Source organism: Meleagris gallopavo, chromosome 1 (genome assembly GCF_905368555.1).
Source record: "Meleagris gallopavo chromosome 1, MGAL_WU_HG_1.1, whole genome shotgun sequence".
NCBI lineage: Eukaryota > Metazoa > Chordata > Aves > Galliformes > Phasianidae > Meleagris > Meleagris gallopavo.
Window position 1 is genome coordinate 151,522,776 of NC_139404.1, and position 21,599 is coordinate 151,544,374.

Genomic DNA, 21,599 nt, shown 5'->3' on the forward strand with positions numbered 1-21,599 from the left:
CCCTGAACTATGCACTGAAAAGTATCTATTAAAGTCTTATCTCTGTATCAATGACACAAATATATTTTATCAGGACCAGTATAATATCCATCTATTCAATTCTGTCCACACAGCCATAATTTGAGACTAATACTAATTCTCATTCAGACAGTCTGTTCATACTGATGAATTAACATAAATAGACTTTGATTTTCTTCTATCTCTGTAGCCTTTTACTGAAATATTAATGTCAGAGCACAGAAAAGCTACACAACTGTGTGTAACTAATGATAACATATGCAGAATTGCGACAAAGCTGTACCAGATGATAGATATTCAGACTAGATATTAAGAAAAATGTGTTTAAAGTAAGGGTCCTAAATACTGGAACAGGCTTCCTGGTGAAGTGGTTGATTCCCCAAGCCTGTTAATATTCAATAAGCATTTGGATAATGCCCTCAATAATACACTTTAATTTTTGTTTAGCCTTGAAGTGGTCAGGTAGATGGACTTGATGATCTTCGTAGGTCCCTTTCAACTGTTCTCCCCTCCTTTCCTTAGAGGAGAAATCCAGACTACTCTCCTCATCTCTGTTCCATCTCAACATTACAAAACACTTATTTGCTGTGAAAGTAACTGGCCACTGGCACAGGTCTCCCAGAGATGTTGTGGAATCTCCCAGCCTTTAGATACTTAAAAGACATCTAGGCATCATCTTGGGCAACCCTCTCCAGGTGGCCTTGCTTGAGAAGCGGTTTGGACCAGACAGCCTCCAGAGGTCCCCTCCTATCTCAGCCAGTGATTTGTGATCTTTGATGCCAACAAATGAAGCCTCATAGATTAAGACTTTCACAGGAAGGATGATAAGTAACTGGTTAACTGTAAGAAAGAAGCTGGGACAGAATAGAGAATGTAGGTAAGTTCCAAATATTTAGTATGAAAGAGCACCTACATCTTACCTAGCTTTTCAACTTATCATATCCACCACATATTTTTCCACAAGCCCTCTAAACTTCAGTCATTATCTTTTACTAACTCTGACTACTGAGAATGTGGGAAGAGAGCAGAACACAGGTCACTGGAACTCCTACATGATAATCCAAAATGAACCACAACAAACATGAAACACCTTCTAACTTTATAATATATTTCTACTTTAGCAATCAGTTACCCAAAGTCTCTGTATCAGTGAGAGTTACCTGTTCATGTAGGATGTAGAAGCTGTTTCACATTCCCTCTTTAATAACTTCATTCTGGTACAGCCAAATTCTCTTTCTTTCTAGGCTGATTAATGTTTCAGGTGAGAAGTCCAAAGACGTTTTCACCCAGTGAGTATAATTCCCTTTTCAGTCCACAGCTCTCTAGAAGCTCTTTCATTTAAAAAGGAATTCAGAATGAATCTTCTTGCATTTGTCTGGTTATTTGTGGTGATGTCCCTAACTCCGTAATTTAAAATACATTACACACTTTTTTCAGCTTCCTGATTATTTGTTAAGTATTTTTCTTCTGATAGGATTCAAAGAAACCTTCCAAGCCTACATTCACACATCAGCTCAGGGGCCAACTGTGTTTTATAATCCTGGCAAGAGTTTATCTTACTGGAGTTCACAGGAGTCTTCTGAGATGGAACAAGAAGATTTCCTTTATTTTGAGTGATCTCATGAAGGAAATACGATGCATGATCTGTAAAACACCTTTTTGAGTTACATTCCCAAATCACACTTTAGTTAATCATCAGCTAAATCTTGTAATTTGCTATGAATACGCTTACTTTGGTTGGATATTTAAAACCACTAACAAAAATTTGTGATGCTTCTGTCAAGTTGCATTCATTTCAGATTTGGGAACTACTTAAGTACTTAATGAAGTGTTTTCACACAGAAAATCATGGGTGAACTCCAGTAAGCTTGGACAAACCAATAAATGTCCAAATGATTATTTAAAAGTCTTTTGAACTTAATCAAGCCATGTTTCATGACAATCTTATGTTAAGCTTCTCTCAAAAGATTTCTATCTTTGACTGGGCCAAAAATATATTAAAATTCCTTAGAATATACTGACAGACACATAAATAATCCAACAGTAAATAACGCCCTGTAACCATTTTAAAATAAAGTTAACCCTATTTGATAGGTTTGATTTTGGAAAGGGTTTTAGTTCAATTCATTTCAATGATGGGAGAAACTGAATTTCCTATAATCTCTCTCACCTTTTTTTTTTTTTTAATAACATTAATTATTTTTAAAAAGTACTAGGAATTATAATGAAAAATTATCAGTTATGCTGAAGTAGGATGCTGAAGTAGGAAATTATACTTAGAAAAGATACTTAGAAAAGGCAACTGCATATCCTTTTTATGTTATACTTACACACAGCAAAAGAAATAACAGAAGAAATTAAGAGAGAAGAACAAGAAAAGAGTAAAAAAATTGAAAAGGGAAAAAAATCCACAGAAAGAAAAAGAACTTATGATTCAAATTCAAATGCCTAGAATCATGTTAGGAATTAGGAGCTCATTTGTTGTATCAATAGCCAACACCAATCTGGCTTTGTTGAAGTCACTAACACCTTTGCATCAGTTTTTCCACCTTTAACAAGGATATTTGACAGCACAGAAGTAATGGTTGAAATTAGATTATCTTTTGTGAGATGAAAACTAATGCTTGGAATCTTAAGTCTTCAAAAGGCTGTCCAATTATTAACTAGCTTACTAGAGCTTTAAAGCACAAAACATTGTGACAAGATTGACTCAGTAGATCACAAACAGCCAATACAAATGTTTTTTCCTCATATATAGAAATAAATCATTTGTATAAAATAGAAAATGCCTGCTGTGCTTTTTATGAAAATAACAGTAGCACTTCAGACAATGAAGCTGAGGGTGGGACTACTAACAGTTATAAATACAACATTAACAGCGTCATTGTATTTCCCTTGACTTCCACACTTCTATCTCTGGGGAAATAAAGGCCCTGTTACTTACTAACTTGAATTCCTGTCATTGTGCTTTGAAAATCAGTTGCTTGAGATGAAAATATACAACATATGCCTAAGGTTATCATATCTGGGGTCATACACAAGCGCGAATGTATAGTTGAAATAAATATTTTTATTTTATTCTTTTTATTTCTTCTTTTTTTTTTTTTCTTTTGTGAAAGGGACGCAGAGGGAGAGAGCTTCAATAAACCAGAAATTAAAAAAAAAACTATTAAAGTGATAGCAGAAATGTTGTGGGAAAGTGAAAGATTTCCCATAGTAATTTTACTAGAAAATAACCATTCTGTACTGTGATAATGATAATGTCATTATTAAGTTTTTGGCCTGTCAAAGCGATTATGTCTCAAGTTTTGCAAAAATATCAATTCCATAATTTCCTTTCCAATTTCTTTCCCTCCTTCTTGCCATTATGCTGTTAAATTGAACTGATGACATCAAAACATACTGTTCTCATACTATCTAGTTTTCCAATAGATGTATGATTAAAGAGATATCTAAATTAAGAGCATTATTGCTGCAAGTTTCCTTTGTTGTCATTAAGACAGGGAGGTCCTGCAGATTCTTACTCAGCAGATGCTGATTTCCCAAAACTATCTCTGCAGATTTTGTTATTTCCTACTGAATCTAGGAGTTCTAGGAAAACAAATTCTAAATTCAAATGACTTTCACTATATATTTTTCAAACTACCTGCATGGTCTGCATGACAATTTAAGATTCTCCAGTCAATATCTATTTTCAGTGTAATGTGTGAAATCCCAATAAAGATAGTTCAGGTCATCAAATCCATTCAATTTACTTTTTGTACAGTAATCATTTCTACATTTTCAGACCTTCTGAAACATTTTGATTATCATGATAATTCAATACAATTTATCAGAGCACACTGCCTTTTCAAATACACACACACACAATTTTTTTTTTCTAGAATGTAGAATATCCTATCTCCTTTACTTGTTACATATTTATTAAACTATTATTTATATTATATATTATAATTATTTATATTATATAATATATTAAATATTTTGTCCAGAAAATATAATTGCTGCTGATTTGTTGCTTTTGTTATCAATATTTTAAACTAAGATAATTGAATTAATCAAATATATTTATTATGTTATCCTGTCCCTCCAGAAGCCCAATTGGAGAGACATTACGGATTTTCAGAAGAATAGGACTGAATAAAAATTATTTGACTCAGTGCCAATAAAAAGTTTGTTTTGGTCTGAGCTTTTAGCTAGTTTCTACCACCAAAAATAGAGATAAAGGAAATGTTTCCTCTTGACCATGAATATTAACCCATTTGAATCAAAATATGTGTTACACTCTGACAGCCAGTTTAGAAATGGAAATTGTAAGGAACAGGCAATAAGCTGTTTTCTAGAAAAAATAATCCTAATTTACTAGTGATGACTGAAGTTATACACGGCTAATTATTGTGTCAAGGCACACTAATATTGAGCAGAGCTTTAATGACAAAAGAGTCTCTCTCACATAGTTTACTTTTAATTGAGTAAAAAATTTATGTGATAAACTGTGGAAAAATGAGGAATCTCAAGAAGTTCAGCCAGCAAGTGTTGGAAAAAAACCTTATTATCTTTTTAACTTATGTATCCTATCCTAAACATTCTTCCTGAACTAACGCTCAGACGCCGGTGTTCATCTCACCAAGTTTGAAATATCTAAAATCTTGACAATTAATTCTCAGCTAGTGGCTGTGCTCTCAATAGACTCAACAGGAAGAGAGTAGTAGATAATCCAGAAGACAAATGTCCTGATCAGTTTTATGCCTAATCTGCAGATGCAATTAATCACCTGGTTTCATTCAAGCACAGAAATAGAAGCTACTTCAGGTTCAGAACCCTTTACAGATGTCTAGCTCTGAAATTATTCTCATGTGTAGTACAGCCTCTAGCATACATTTTGTAGAGAAGCAAGGAAATCAGGAAAAACAGAGCATTGTTTAGCCAGAATCTGTCCACAGTTGCCTAGTCATTGCTGAAGGCCTCATTTGCATCATAATACTTTGAAACATAACACTGAAATGCACAGATATTCTACAGCCAGCCTGCAGTGACCCATTAACTTATTTAGATGGTTCTGCATCTAGATCTAAAAATGGATACTTTTCCTCTTTCCTATTCTACAGCTGTCATTCTCCTCAGTTGAGTCTGAAACTCCCGTTTTTTGCCAGATGACCCTTTTCTTTCAGCTGCTCGTCTATATGTTGCCTGTGTTATAAGCTGATCCAGACCTCACTGTGAAAGCTCCACCTGCTTATATTTGAGATGAGTGGCTCACAGCTGCATGACATTCCTCCCTAGACAGAAAACAACTCCAATTTCAACCATAACCCTGTCTTTGAGGCTTCCCTGGAATATGCAGTTCGTACCTGCATCAATAAATACGATTATCCTGGGAACCTGGCATGACCCAGCTTACTTATAGGCATCTAAGTGCTCTTTCTTCACACACAAACCAAGGTGGTTATGTCCAGATTTCTTACTGTAAAAGTCAATACACACATTATCCCCATAAAGCACCCAGGAATCACAGAATCACAGAATCACAGAATTGTAGGGGTTGGAAGGGACCTCTAGAGATCATCGAGACCAACCCCCCTGCCAAAGCAGGTTCCCTACACCAGGTCGCACAGGTAGGCGTCCAGGCGAGACTTGAATATCTCCAGAGAAGGAGACTCCACAACCTCCCTGGGCAGCCTGTTCCAGTGCTCCGTCACCCTCACCGTGAAGAAGTTCTTACGCACATTTGTGCGAAACTTCCTATGCTGCAGCTTATGTCCGTTTCCCCTCGTCCTGTCTCCACGTACCACTGAAAAGAGACTGGCCTCACCACTATGGCCGCCACACCTCAGATATTTATAAACCTGGATCAGGTCCCCTCTCAGTCTTCTTTTCTCAAGGCTAAACAGACCCAGTTTACTTAGCCTTTCTTCATAGGGGAGATGCTCCAGGCCCTTCACCATCTTTGTGGCCCTCCGCTGGACTCTTTCCAAGAGATCCCTGTCTTTTTTGTACTGGGGAGCCCAGAACTGGACACAGTACTCCAGATGAGGCCTTACCAGGGCAGAGTAGAGGGGGAGGATCACCTCCCTCGACCTGCTGGACACGCTCTTTTTAATGCACCCCAGAATGCCATTGGCCTTTTTGGCCACGAGGGCACACTGCTGGCTCATGGCCAATCTGTCGTCCACCAGGACGCCCAGGTCAAATCATTTAGCACAGCAATAGTTAGCACAGACATAACAACACTGCGGTGCAGGTGTTTGCTAAACAGCTTTATCCCTACATTAATTCATAAGAAAAATGTGGAATTGCTCCTTGTTTGCCAAATCTTGCTCTTGTACTACAGTGTTTAGATATGTAACTGTTCGTGGTACTTAACAGGCTAATGTGCTCCTGAAGTAAAATCACCTGCCAAGGGAGAGGCAAGAGGGATGTGAAACTCTCATAGATATCCTCTGACTAACATTCTCAAGACCATTTTCATCAACCAGCCATTGATATGTAGGAACCACAGATGTACATGTTTGCAGCTACCATAAAAAAGTTAGGGAAGGAACAAATTTCTCCGTAACCTACTTCTTTGTTCTTGACCCAAGGAACCTACACATCAGTTTTCTCTTTTGCCTGTTGAGCTTATTGGAGTTTAAATATTAAAAGGGGTAAAAGAGTTCCTTAAAATAGCAGCTGAAAGAAAGAGTGATGAGAATGGCAGCAAACTGTCTCTTTTCTTATCAGTAAGGGCAAGCACAGAGATACTCTGGCAGACACATTGCTGGTCTGATATATATCAGTACTAACTAGCCCTAACCAACAACAAGCAGCAGTAAATCTGCACTGCTGCACTTCTTAATTCCTAAAACAGATATAAATTTATTAGGAATTAAGCTGGTTACACTGGCACTAACAAGTAACTTTTGGCAAATTGGATGTTGCTATAAAGGAATCATACAACAGAGAAAATTGCAGTTGCATTCTTAGATATTATAGTATTTTATCTTCCTTACCATAATTCTCATGGCTTTTTGCCCTTTGCATCTGGGCTTCTGGCATAACACAGCTATGAAAGAAATGTGCATTTCAGTTAAGTGATTCAAAGGAAGGTTTGCATCAATCATAATGCACAGGAATCATGTCTGAGGGATGCAACTTGTATTTATCCAGGAAATTCCTACTAAAATAAAGTGTCTTGTTTGCAAGGGCATTCTGTGTCTAAAATAGAGGAAGCAGTGATCCTCATTCACGTCATCAGAATAAGGAGGCAATGCATCTGTAGTGAGGACATGGGCTAAAGGGTTATCATTCTCTTACATTTGACTAAAAATACAACTTTGGCACTTTATTTTTAACATAATAGAAGCAAGTTCTTTCTGCTGACAATGAGCAGAAATAGGGGAAGTGGCTCAGATATAAGAAAACCTTCTCTGTCATTTCTCCCAAATTAGAATGACCTTATATAATCTGCAATATTTACACTTACTTTTCTTTATTATCACTTAAGTTTCTGCCTCTAAATCCTACCAAAAAAGAAACAAACAAACAAACAAACAAAAAAACACAAATAAGAAAACAAGTGAAATATATCTATTGCAAAATTACTGTCCTGACTAGAAACCAGAATTGTAGAAGTGACCACGTACTGAATTTTCAGTTAATTAAAGCTGTTTCCAAAAAGAACTCAGCTGAATTTGCTTAATCAAACTGAATGCATACTGCAGGTAATATGATGTGATGCAATGACGTGAATTTTTGTTCAGTTTCTAAGTACATTTTATATGGTCTCATTCCAAAAGTCAGTCATATATAAATATCAGACACACCAGAGAAGAGGCAAACAAGGCAAAGAGGTAACTTTATTAACTATTTGCTCTACTGTGCGCATTAATGAGCACAGAGAGACAAAGGTGAGCTAGAATTGGCTTTGTAAGCCACTGGCATCATGGAAAATGAGAAATGAGTGGTTGTCAAGACTTGGAATGGTGAGAGTGATACAAGGCAGAAGAATTGTGAAAACCACAACTAGTTATTTTTGAAGATGTAGGCTATTTATATGAAGAATTTATTCGTTGAGAACAGAGGGTATCAAGAGACACTCATTTGGATTGAAGTTAAGCTTGGAACTACCTCTCCAAGGCTTTGTCACATAGGTGTAGAGTCCTCCTGGAACCTAAAGCTGAAATTTCAGAAGAACTTTATTCTGCCTGCTTATGGCAGAATTACAACCCTTATTCAGTTATGGTGAAGACAACAAATATGTCTATAAGAAGACGCTGCCTTTGTGAAGGACTTAGAGGAGTTTCAAGCCTCTGAAAATAGAAAATGAGCAAAATCAAGATTCCAAAGGTAAAAATTGACATAGTAGAAGAAATCTAATCTAAATTTTAGAAGAAATCTAAATCTAAACAAATCCAATTTATGAAGAACAAGTAGGAGTAAAGCAGTAAATTTGAATACCATTTTTCTTCCAGAACCTGGAAATACCTGGATCATCCTGTTAGCCTGCACGTATGTGAATGTGGAGGTTTATCTGGGTGTTATAACAGATTCATGTCATACTCAGAAGCTTTGAGGAAGGAGAACTAGAGAAGAGAAGAAACAGTATTCTGTGTCTTTGGATTCCGGGAAAGTTCAAATTCTTCTATGGAAAAATTTCAGTAGATGAGGTCAAGGCTACATTAAGTACATGAGATATCACAGGAAGAGAAATGCCAGAAGTGCAGTTTCAATGACTGGATCAAAAAGCCAAAAAAGATCAGGAAAAGTGAAAAAAAAATTAGTTTCAGAGTATAGTTAACAAAAGAGAAGAGATAGCGCTGAACCTTGAATACTATATTTGTACCCAATGCAAACAATGGAAAAATTAAGTTAGAATGGAACGAGTGCAATATTAGAGAAGCTTATTTGGAAAGATGAATCCCAGCTGTAGAGTGTCTCCAGCTCAAAAAACTGTGAGAGGAGTGGTAAGGAGCTCATTTCTAATTGATGCTGGGGAGAATATGATTATGCTGGCCTGGAAGCTTAAGAAAACAGAGGTATAAGGACACTTCTTTAGCAAAGAAGAGAGGAAAGGAAGGGTCATAAAGGGAAAGTCACTAAAAGATGATATGTAAAGGTCAAGGATGGGGAGAGAGCTAAAAAAAAAACTGGGGGAACTTTTCCTTGAAGAAATCAAAATGTATTTTTGAGTGAGAAGTAACTTTAGAAAGTTCTTCCTGAAACAAGAATACCCTACTTCCTGGAGAGAAAAAAAAAAGAAAAAAGATTGCCATTAGGAGCAAAGAGGTCCACTTCAGAGAACAGTGGCTTGATCTGAGAACGGACACATAACCAAATGAATCTACAGAGATTTACTGTTAAGTCTGCAGATTCAAAAACAAGCAAGGGAATGTTCTGTTAATGATTATAAGTAGAATGGATATAATGGAGCACAAGTGTATGCAAGCCAGATGGAGAGTTCTGGGCACCCCCATACAAGAGAGATATGGAGCTACTAACCAGAGTTCAGTTTAGATGATTAAAGGGTTAGAGAATCTTTCATATGAAGAGAGACTGAGAGAGCTGGGACTGTTCAGCTGGGGAAGAGGACGCTCAGAGGGGAATCTTGACAACATGTATAAATATCTGCAGGGAAGATGCCAGGCCCTTTTAATTGGTACCCAGTGCCAGAACAAGAGGCAATGGGAACAAACAGGTTGTTTCCTCTGAACACCATAAACAATTTTATTGTGAGGATATCTGAGCACTGGCATAGGTTGCCCAGAGACACGGAGTTTCCCACCTTAGAGATAATTAAAAGCCACCTGAACATGGGCCTGGGCACACTGATATGGTTGTCCCTGCTTGAGAGGGGGTTAGACAAGCTGGAAGCAGGAGTCCCTTCCAACCTCAGCAATATTGTAATTCTGTGAAGTTTTGTCATGACCAATGGCTACCAAGCTGTTCATCTGAAGGACCAGAGACTCCAGGAGATGTCACACATTTAGAACCCAAAATGGATTCTAGAAAAGAAAAAAAAAAATAGAGAAAGGGAGAAAAGGGAAAGAGGAAAGGGAAAGGGAAAAGGGGAAAAGGAAAAAGGAAAAAGGAAAGGGAAATGGGAAAGGGAAAGAGAGAAAGAGAAAGAGAAAGAGAAAGAGAAAGAGAAAGAGAAAGAGAAAGAGAAAGAGAAAGAGAAAGAGAAAGAGAAAGAGAAAGAGAAAGAGAAAGAGAAAGAGAAAGAGAAAGAGAGGATTGGTTCCAGTACACCTGGGGGAAGAAGGGACAGTAAACTAAATAAATGTCCTTTATGTAGCAACAGGATGATCTCTTTTTATAGAGGACTTGTTGTGAATCAGTGCCTATACTGGTTATATTAAAGGATTATTTTAATAGTTGTACTGTACCCAAGCAAAAGAATCCACTTTGGTCTTTAAGCTCCCAATGTGCTGAAATAATGAGAAATATGTGTAGAGTGAAATAGAAGATTTTGAAGCTAGAATCATATTGGTAATATCAATAATAAAGTTAGGGTTTGAGACTTCTTACAGAGGCCATCTTCTATAAAACAAAACAAAAACAAGCAGAAAAAAAGCAAAGCAAAACAATCAAAAACAAAAAACAAAAAACAAAAAAAAAAAAAAAAAACCCACACCAGCAACATCTGAAAACAGAATTCTAGTTTTCTTTTAGCTAACAGCATAGGATCTCCTAGCACTAACCACAGATGTCTGTAAAACAAACATTCAGTTTGAGTATCATATGAAGGGCAAAGTAGGTCTTACTTTACAACCACATTTTTTTAACTGGTGAAGACTACATATTGCTGCAAAACACACAAAATAACAAAAATATATATCTGTATTCAATATTGTATGGACTGGATTTGATTAGTCCCTAAGAAGTAATGCATCTGTTGTAACAACAGAATGTGTATGTCAAATACAAAGCCTACACCAGTACCTTGAAAAGTATAACTGAAGTAACAATCTCAGCAAATATCTGTACAGATGTGATAAAAGGTGGTTTCAATTCATGAGATGATGATCTAGGTCTCCTCTGGTACAACTTGTGGCCATTTCCTTGGGTCCTGTTTGTTGTCTGGGAGAAGAGGCCAAATCCCTCCTCACCACAACCTCCCTTCAGGAAGTTATAGAGTGCAATGAGGTCTCCTCTGAGCCTCTTCTTCTCCAGACTAAACAATCCCAGCTCCCTCAGCCACTCCTCATAAGACTTGTGCTCCAGATCCCTCACCAGTTTTGTTGCCCTTCTCTGGACACGTTCCAGGGTCTCAATGTCTTTTTTGTTTGAGGGGCCCAAAACTGAACACAGTACTCAAGGTGCAGCCTCACCAGTGCTGAGTAGAGGGGGATGATTACCTCCCTACTCCTGCTGGCCACACTATTTCTAATGCACATGCACCCAATGAGCAGCTCACACAGCAGGGACTATTCTTTCTGTTCCTCTGGAATTTGCACAGTTAGTGGGCAAATTTCCACTGGGCTCAATAAAAACAAAAGCAGACCTGATGCGGCAGATTTCCAAAGCTACTTGGTTGCTGATCAATATAAACTGAAAATGAATGAGATTTGCAAAAGTACCAGCAAGCCCATGCATTTGTTCAGTGAATACAGCATGCATTAAAATATGCATTCCTGAGCTGTGTCTCATCATCTTCATAAATGGAGTTCTGATGCCACAATCTTGACCATTCTGCATGATTTATTCTACATATAATGGCATCATTCTAAAAACCTTTCTTTTATTGAAAATCATCGTGGTAGTGGCTACAAGTTATCCAGTCTATCTAGTTTGTGTATGAAGTTCCAAAACTAATTTCAGAGCATTATCAGCCATTATATTGTAGGGCACCTGCTTTAGCAAAAGGTTGGACTCAATGATCTCATGAGGTCCCTTCTAACCCATGCGATTCTGTGATTCAGTGATCAGCCACTGATAAACATATTACATCTGACTTACAATTAAGCGAGTCACTAGCTATAGTTCATAAACTGCTAGTAGATAATGAAGTGGAAGTACAGAAAATATTTAAACAAGTGTTAGGGAGCCTGGAAGATATATTAGATGATGATTGAACTTCCCTCACTTTGTAGAAAAATGAACTAGGTCGGTCAGGAGTATTTCTGCTTCCTGAGAAAAAAAAAAGAAAAGCGAGTCAGATACATGAGCAGAACATCATTATCTGCGATGAATTCCATATAGTTCAGCACAGAATTTATTTCACAATTAGCAACCTTAATCAGCAGTTAGTTAATTAGTAATTTGGACCACTTAAGACAAACAGTCTATTTATTTACAGATGTTTCTCTCCTGTTACAATCTAGATGAATGACATAAGTTGCTTCTTCATTTATGCTACAACTGATTTGCCAGTCTATATATTATGTGGAACTGAGCTTCCCTTTTTCACTATTTAAAGGAGATTTGTATCATAGCATACTCTCTTTTTTAAATTTCTCCAAGTATTCTATAAAGTCAGAGAATGAAGAAAAAAAAGAAAAAGAAAAAAAAAAAAGAGGCAAACATAGCAGCCCTTTGGCTTTTCTGAAAGTAATGCCTCCTATTTTATTATGTTGGTCCATGATGTCAGAGGCAGATGCTAGTGATATAGCAGCAGAGGTTGAACCTTCCCACTGGTATTCCATTACATTTTGTTATTGTGTGACAGATGGCAGCAGAGGGGCAGTATGACAAAATGGTATCTGACATGGAAGTGCATATGGAGCAAAGGTGTGTCACTGAATACTTCCGTGCAGCAAAAATGATTCCCACTAACATTCATCATTGCTTGCTAAATGTTTATGGAGACCAAACAGTGGATGTGAGCACTGTGAGGCTGTGGATGGTGTGTTTCAGCAGTAGTGACAGAGACAGTACAGCTTTGTATGAGCATGGCATGAAGACTCGTGTTCATCTTCAGTGAAAATGTATTGCTAATTTCCTAGGATTTCCTAGGTAAGTCTGTTGAAAAATCTTTTTTTAGTTATTTTTTTCTTTTTTGTAGCTGAGCATTTGCTCTATCAAATAGTGTTATTTTGCTCTTTGTATCTGTTGTAGTTTCCAAGGAAATAAATAGGAGGCACTACTTTCAGAGTGACTTTGTATTTCCTTGTCTATCCCTTCAATTCTGAAGACCAGTGAATTTTGTCATTACTGATTACTCACCATAACTAACTGGTCCAGGAAGACTGCTGGATCCAGAAAGACACCAGGTGCTTTTTTTGTGTAATGCTACAAAGTAATTTTACCTCAAGAATCAGCAGCTGTCTGGAATTCTGCCTGCACTAATGATATTACTAAAATTTTCTGAAGCTAAATTGCAATTAATAATAATTCTGAATCTGAAATAAACACTCCCAAACAGTAAGAAACATATCCAGTGGAACTGAGCTAACAAAAATGTTGGCAAACATATCTCTTTGTAACCACTCTACATCTATTTCTTGATGGTCAGGATCAGCATAGAAACCCTCTAGATGTAGAAAACAATCTTGCTAGTCAGAAGCATTTCATAGAATCACAGAATAGTTTTATTTGGAAGGAACCCTTAAAGGCTGTCTGGTCCAACTCCCCTGCAATGAAGAGGGACACCTACAGCTCTATCAGGTTGCTCAGAGCCCCATACAGCCTGACTTTGGATGTCTCCAAGGATGGGGCATCCACCACCTCTATGGGCAACCTGTTCCAGTTCTTCACCATTCTCACTATAAAAAACATCTTCCTCATATCCAATCTAAATCTCCCCTCTTTCAGTTTGAAGCCATTTCCCCTTGCCCTATCATACCAGATCCCACTAAAGAGTCTGTCCCCATCTTTCTTACATCCCCCCTTTAGATACTGAAAGTCTGCTCTCAGGTCTTCAGCACTTATTTCCAACTAAAAGTTAATGCTATGCTAATTGGCAAGAGCTTGTAATAAAAATCAGCGCTGCAAACACCGACTGCAGAACTGTAAATGCAGAAATGAAAACCAAAGGACCTGAAGCGCACATATCTCAGGATTTTTTTTAATTTAACACTTGTGTCACACAGAGCTGAATTAGCTCTGCAAAATGTATCCTACTGCAAAATATAATTGGAAAAAGGCTGAACTTGGAAAGATCACTTTTCCAGCTAGAGTGCAATTAACCTCCAGCTACACTCCTGCAGCTGAGAAGTGAGCGCAGTGCCTTCATTTCACAAATGCAAAAGAGGAGAAAAATGAAAGTGCCACTACATTAGGAAATGGATCGAGAGTGATTAAATGGGAAAGATGCTGGATATGGCCAACTTCAACAAAGATGAACGTACAACAGTGCAGTTAAATGAGGAAGGGAAAAGGCTGTCTGCTATTGTGGCTTCAGGAAATGATAGCAGGAGATGCTGGAAAGATGAGAGATCAGACCAGCAACTGAAGTGAGCTTAAAATAAACGTTTCTTTTTTGTTGTTTTCCCCTCTGGGTGTATATCAGTGATGTAGGTGAGTTGGTCATAAACGCAGTGTTTACTCATCCACTCTGCATACGACTTTTAGCTTCCAGTGGGATTAAGAAGAGATTGGGAAGATGCACTAGCTCTGTTGGACACAGCCTCACATTCATTTCAGCTGGACGTGCAGTTGTTTCCAACTTTCGGAGGCACTTCTCGCTTTCAGAAGACCCTGCACAGATGCTTCGCTCAAGGAAGGGCCCTGTAACTGGAAGGAGCTGAGATCAGAGGTATCGCTGAGGCTGCCCGCAGCGGTGAGATAACCGCGCTACATCACACGGGTTCGTAGCGGTCACGACGCTACTGCAAGGGGGATAAAACGCGGAGGGAAACGCCTCTCCCTAGATACTGGGGAGGGGTCCCGGTGAGACCGGCAGGGAAAAACCCTCCTCCTTCCCATAGGCGACCTGTGACAACGCCAAAAGCTGCGTCGCTTTGAAAACTGCTGTGACACCTCAGCGCTGCTGTGGCTGAAGCCGACGCACCTGGTGCAGGAGGAGGAGGACGGACGCAGGGAGCCGCGGGACAGGCGGGCAGCCCCCAGCGGGGCAGGCGGAGGGCGGCGAGAGGGGCGGGAGGCGCGGGTTGGGTCTGGCCGTGACGGACGGGTCAGATGCGGCCCTATGTTTTAGAAAAGGGGGGGAACTGCCCCGCCGCCTGGGTTTTAGCCGCCGTCTTTGGCGCCGGACCCGCTTTGGCTGCCGCTGACAGCCGCCGGGTCCCTCCGGCCGCGGCGCGGGGCGAGTGGCGGCAGCCGGACGGGGCGGGGAGCGACCTGCGGAGCGCGTTTCCCTCGCTCGGCAGCCGCAGCCCCGTAGGCGGCGGGCGGGGAGACCCGGTCCGACCCGACCCGGCCCGGCAAGAGGGAGCGGAGCGGGAGGCGCGGGAGGAGAGCGGGTCTTCACGGTCACGCTTTTTCCCTTCGCCCCGGCGGGACTCGCTGCGGCCCCGCACTCGCTTCCCGGCCCCGCTCACCGCGCGGCTCGGGGCCATGCCTGCCGCCCGCCTCTGGCTGCTGCCCGCCCTCTTGCTGCTGCTGCTCGGCCGCCGCCCCGCCGTCGCCGAGGGCGACGGAGCCCTGCGCCCGCCGGCTCCCGGGCGGCTGAGTCCGGCGGCGGCCGACAGAACCCCTCCGACGGCCGCGCCCCCAGCGCCGCGCGGCGCCGAACCCAACGCCTCCCGGGCGGCAGCGCTGCCCCAGGGCGGCGGGGGAGCGGGCGGAGGGCGGCCGCGTTCGGGTTCGCCCCCGATGTGCACCGGGCAGACGGAGATCAAGGAGACCTTCAAGTATATCAACACGGTGGTGTCATGCCTGGTCTTCGTCTTGGGCATCATCGGCAACTCCACGTTGTTGCGGATCATCTATAAGAACAAATGCATGAGGAACGGCCCCAACATCCTCATCGCCAGCCTGGCGCTGGGTGACTTGCTGCACATCATCATCGACATCCCCATCAGCGTCTACAAGGTGAGTAGACCGGGTGTAGTGTGGATGTGATTCCTTCACAGCCAGACGGGCCCTGTCCTGGCTGGAAATAAGGCAGAGATTTGTGCCTGGAGGTGGGCAGGCAACAAAGTCACCTGGAAGCCGGCACTGACCTAGGGATGAAAGATGGTTGGGCAGCAGGTGAATGCTCTGTTTTATAGAGTCATAGAATCATGGAATGGCTTAAGTTGTATGGGACCTTAATGCTCATCTGGTTCCAAACCCCTGCCGTGGGCAGAGCTGCCACTCACTAACTAGATTAGGTTGCCCAGGGCCCCATCGAACCTGGCCTTGAACACCTCCAGGGTTGGGGCATTCTCAGTTTCTGTGGGCAGCTATGCCAGCACCTCACCATCCTCTGAGTAAAAAATTTCCCCCTAACATCTAACTTAAATCTCCCCTCTTTCAGAAAGAAGCAATTCCCCCTTGTCCTATCACTATCTGTTCTTGTTACAAGTTGGTGTCCTTCCTGCCTATAAGCTCCTTTTAAGTACCGGATGGTACACCTCTCCTTCCCCAGAGAAACATAGGCAAGGCACATATGTGGGTACCGCTCAGATCCATCTGTTCCACTGGGAAAAGGCTGGTGGGTCCTTCACAGGGACCCACACAGTCAGCATAAAGGGGCTTTGAAATGTTTGTTCCATACTTGGGGTGATAATGGGTGTGGTGCTGTCCTGTCTGGAGCTGTGAGCTATTTCTTAGTGCTGCAGCATGAGCTGCAGGACGTAGCCACACCTGCTGCTTTCTGCTCTTTAATGTGATGTGGCTTGGCACAGGAGCACAGTATGTCCCATATACCGACTTGAGCAGCATATATATCCTTATGGATTCATTGTGTGTGTGAATCCATACTCTAGTGGGATGAGTGCTCTGGAAGGGGATGCTGGTAAAAAAGAGCACTTTCTGCCTGGACAGTGTGCATGTCCTTGAGCACCCACTGGGTAGATGGACCAGATGACCTTTTAAAAAGCCCCATCCAGCTCAAGTCTCATTCTTTGATCAGCTACTGCATAATGTGAGCAAAGACTTCATCTCTTACTTCTCCTCATTTATGTGGTTTAAAGCTCTGGGCTGCATTACTTTTATCTTTGGAAAAACCTGTTGGAGGGACAGGTTTTCAGTTTAGTCTTCTGTGTCTGCAGTGATGAGTTGCAGAAGCTGTTGAAATGGGAGAATGCTAGATCTTAGCATCAAAATCATAGAATGGCCTGGGTTGAAAAGGACCATAATGATCATCTAGTTTCAACTGCCCTGTTATGTGCAGGGTCGCCAACCACTAGAATATAGAATAGAATATAGAATAGAAGGATATTTTATCCTTCTAAAGTACTGTATTACCAAACAGGGAACTCAGAGCTCATCCTGGTTGCATTAAATTCCTGAGCTGGGTAATCTGGGTTACGTGAGAGCTCCTCAGTTTGTAGTGTATTTCCCATACGGTGTGTTTATCATAGTTCTTGTGAGAGCTGTGCGAGTCTGGAATTCACTAAACAAAACAAACCGTTGTGAAAAACTGTATTTTTTAGAACAGATGAACCATTTTGTTTCCCTTCTGTTTCCAAAAAAGAGTATGGGGGTAACAGTTGCTCAGCACGAGACTTCGCAATCTCAGTGACACTATTTCAAAATTAAATCAGTGATAAAGTGCAATAACATGCTGCTGTCCTTATCTCAATTGAATGCCATTAAGTATATCAGCGTGGGTAGGTTGGAGTGGGAGGAATAAAGGGTCAGAGGCAAACTGGTAAATATTATACCAGCTGCAAGCCCAGGGTTTTGTTGTGCTGGGAGGATAAGGCTGGGAGCTGAGCTGTGGCCCACAGGTGCTGAATCTGCTGCATGCCCGCTCATCTTGGTTAGCAGCCCATAACAGAACTGTATTATCCATTAGAACAGTGAGTGAAATATTGGCTGTTTTAAAACAAGGCTTTTAAATAAATGGGAGTAAATATGAAGGCAGACTTTATGTATGAAGCATGTGTTCAATTTAAGGTGATAACTCTTTTTCTTATCAATTCTGCATCCATTTAATTCCACCCACAGAGCACCCACAGAGCAGCGAAGCCATAATCACGCTGCCATAATCACCCAGCAATGTGGGAAAACAAAGGCTAGCAAGGACGCAGTTTGTAAAACAAGTGTGCTTCACTGTTGTAATTTGCAAGCTGAAACAATTTCCAACTGAATGAAACAGATGTTCAGAATTGCTACCAGATCCTCACTTAGCCAGCAACATGAACAAAAAAGTGAAAGGATTTCTTCTGTTAAATGCCATCAGCTTCCTTAACTGCTCTGGGAGTAGAGTGCATGGAAGTGTCCCTGAACACTTTCCAGACAGATCTGTAAGAGAGAACTCAGAATTCACACTAGGAGCATCATTTTTTTAGCTATTAAATGTGATAACTGCAAAAGATGTCCCCTGTGAGTATTTGAGTTAAGTGAGTGGTGTCCAAGGAGCTGAAAAACTACACAAATGAACTTTTACATCACTCATTTGAGTGTATCTGAAGAAAACCAGATTTTCTATATACTGTGAGATAGAGGCAGTCCAATGTGTAACACACTAATTAGTCCATTGCAGCTGATAAATGTGTTGAATACGTTCAGTAGAAGATGGGTAACACTGGAATCATTCACACTATCAGCAGAACAGATACAAGATTAGGGAAAGAGGAGCACTGTGTTTTGGGAAGCAGAACCTGGAAGGTATTTCATCTTTCAGGGTCCTGGGAATCAAGCTGGCTTTGGCTGTATCCCCAGAACTTCAGAGTGAAGTAAAGAAAAGTCTGAGACTCTCATTCTGCAGCAAGGTGCTTTGCCAAATTGCTGCCAGTTGTAGTGGTTGCAAATATGCTTTATGCCTAGATCAGCTCCACCACCATGTCTTTGTTCATTGTTAGATTTTAATTTATTAGACTTTCTCTTCACTTAATCTATGGAAATTGGAAAGCAGTGGCAGTTTGTTCTTCTGACGGTACAGATCTGGGAGGCTGACACTTAGCTTCCCGAACTGACAAAGGTGATGTCTCATGTGTCAGATACCAAAACAACATCAGGACAAACTTAATGCCTTTCCACAACAGTAGCTCTGCTTCTTATATGTATATCTGTAGCGATATCAAAATGTGTAGCTTTAAGAACTAACCAATCTGTGTAACACCCTCCTTTCTCTTCTTAAGTTGACCTCTCTCTTTTTTAATATTCATTCTCTTATATTAAACTAAATTTATGGTCATGTTCCAATGAATATCTAACAGGGGAAAGATCATAGCCTTCACAGACTCTTGTGTGGCTTTCTGAACTCCGGTTATCAGTCTACTGAGAATAAATAAATGAGGAAGAATGTCTACCTGGAAATACTGTGATGGATTCCTTTATCACAGAGTGTAATTTAAGAGTAGAGGAAAGGAATTTCAGAGAAGGAGCAAAAATTGGTGTTTATCTAAGAAAATGATCTAAGGCCAAATTCAGCTTTGTAGGGTGTTTAATTGGTTTAGGATTTCTTCATTGTCAATGAATGGAGGTTGTGGGCACTTGGCAAATCATAGAATCCTTAGAGTTGGAAGGGACCTTCAAAGGTCATCTCATCCAACTCCCTTGCAATGAACAGGGACACCTACAGCTCCATCTGGTTGTTCAGAGCCCTGTCCAGCCTGATCTTGGGTATCTCCAGATACAGGGCATCAACCACATCTTTGGGCAACCTGTTCCATCGTCTCACTACCCTTACTGCAAAATACTTCTTCCTTAAATTCAGCCTAAATCTACCCCCTTTAAGTTTGACACCATTTTGAATGGTCCAGCAAAATAACCTAACTGGACTCCAGAGACGATGGGGGTAACTTTGTTATGTAGTTAGAAGGGAAGAATCTACACTGAGATCCAATATGCGGAGTAGCAGTAATGCCTGTATGGTGGAAGTGCATGCAAACAGTTTTCACTATGGGTCTCCAAACCAGAGTACATTAAACAACATCAGCATAGATTTCTAAATCTAGAGTAATTTTTTCACTGTGCATATATTTGTTATGCATACATTCACTTAAAGATGTATGTGACAAATTTCAAAACAAGTTTTCATATTCTCACTTGGTTTTGTTTTCGGTTGTTTTTTTTTTTTTTTTTTTTTAAGCTCTGTTCTGCATTTATGCTCCCCAGTCTTACAGTAGAAGAACTTTCTTTATGGTTACTTTTGATGCAGTCCTCCACTGGGTTTATGAGATTGCAGAAACTTCTGAGTTTGACAAGACCTTACAAGGCTTCTGTCATTTTCAACATGTGTGTGTGATACTGTTTTCATCTTAATTCAGTTTTTTGGTTTGTTTTTTCCAAAAAATACAATTGGTAAGCAAAATTTATGAATAAAGGCAGATGAAAAGGGAATTAATCATGTGTTGCACATTGAGATTTAGACTGTTAATTGGATAGATCAGTAAGACATTCTTAGCTTAACTGTGAAAAAAGAAACTAATTTTCTTGTCTGAAGAGAAGATCCCATTCTGACATATGAATAAATCCTAATCATCGTTAAATACTAGTACATTTTGTAATATTGTCTGAGTCATCTCTGACCGTAAGCTTAATTTCCTGGGCAAACACATGTTGTGGAGAACTCTTGCTCCTGTGAAATACTGAAAAATCTTTATCCGCCTGACATCCTTGTCTAAAAAGTGAAAATCTGCCAATTGTTTCACAGATATAACAAAAAGTGTTGCTTGTGAATTAGTTGTATACCTGCATGCCTGATTTCACGTGTAGCTCTGCAATTCATAAATACGAATATCAAGTCCTACCCCACTGTGAACTAGATGTAGTGCAAGTGCTCAGCCAGGAGGAAGTAAGTTCTGCTTAGTGTTTCCATGTGCATTCATTACTTCGAATTAGGACAGAGATGTAAATAAGCACACACCTTGCTGTTACTTCATGTCTGACTGTGGAAAGCCAACAGTGGTGAGCTGGAGCTATGGCATCAGCCCTTGGGCTGCTGGCTGCAGCCGCTGGGCCAACAGGAGTGGTGCATTGCTCCCACATGCTGGGATATTCCATAGCAGATTACTAACATCCCTCTTTTCCTACGCAGCAAGAGGGAGAGGGTAGGAACTGTAACTTGCAGGTGTGTCTCTGAGTCACAATATCTCTTGGGGCTACTTTCATTGCTGAGCAACTTTCACATCAGCTGAAGCCTGGCCTGAGAAAGTATTTGCTAGGAGTGCATCAGATGTAGAAACAGGGATTGTGATAGAAGTAGTTCATTTCAATTTAATTTCTCATCATTCTGCAGTGTGCTATTTCATAGAATCATCTGAGTTGGAAGAAACCATTATAGATCACGTAGTCCAACTCTCCTGCACTGATTTTCAGCACTTCAGTCTTAGCAGCTGGAACTGTCCATGCAAAACAAATGACAATAAAACATTGGAAAACACCACTCTGAATACTGCCAGTGGTAGAGTTCTTTTGACGTTTTACTTCTGAAAATGCAATATTATTTTTCCCTTTCCTGCCATTTGGCATTATCTCATGACTCAGAGTCATTTGTTACTTGTAAAATGGGACTCTTGTTATTACAGATACCCTGCCATGAATCATAAAAAAACTGTTATACCCATATGAAATTGTATTAGACTGTTTCAATACAAAACTAAGAT

The 21,599-nt window shown here is 40.4% G+C and overlaps 1 protein-coding gene across 8 annotated transcripts in view; it reads left to right on the top strand.

Annotated features, from left to right (window-relative positions):
* The window catches only part of EDNRB (endothelin receptor type B), a 56,842-nt gene that overhangs the window by 25,463 nt on the left and 9,780 nt on the right, over positions 1–21,599 (top strand). For 6 of the 8 annotated variants that reach the window (XM_085215678.1, XM_085215681.1, XM_085215685.1 and 3 more), the window contains one exon: positions 1–15,930. This exon is cut by the window's left edge. In XM_085215678.1, the coding sequence (XP_085071804.1) occupies positions 15,076–15,930 (855 nt within the window). In that variant the 5' untranslated portion in view covers positions 1–15,075. The remainder of the gene's footprint in view (positions 15,931–21,599) is intronic. The other 2 variants (XM_085215680.1, XM_085215686.1) reach the window with 2 other exon arrangements.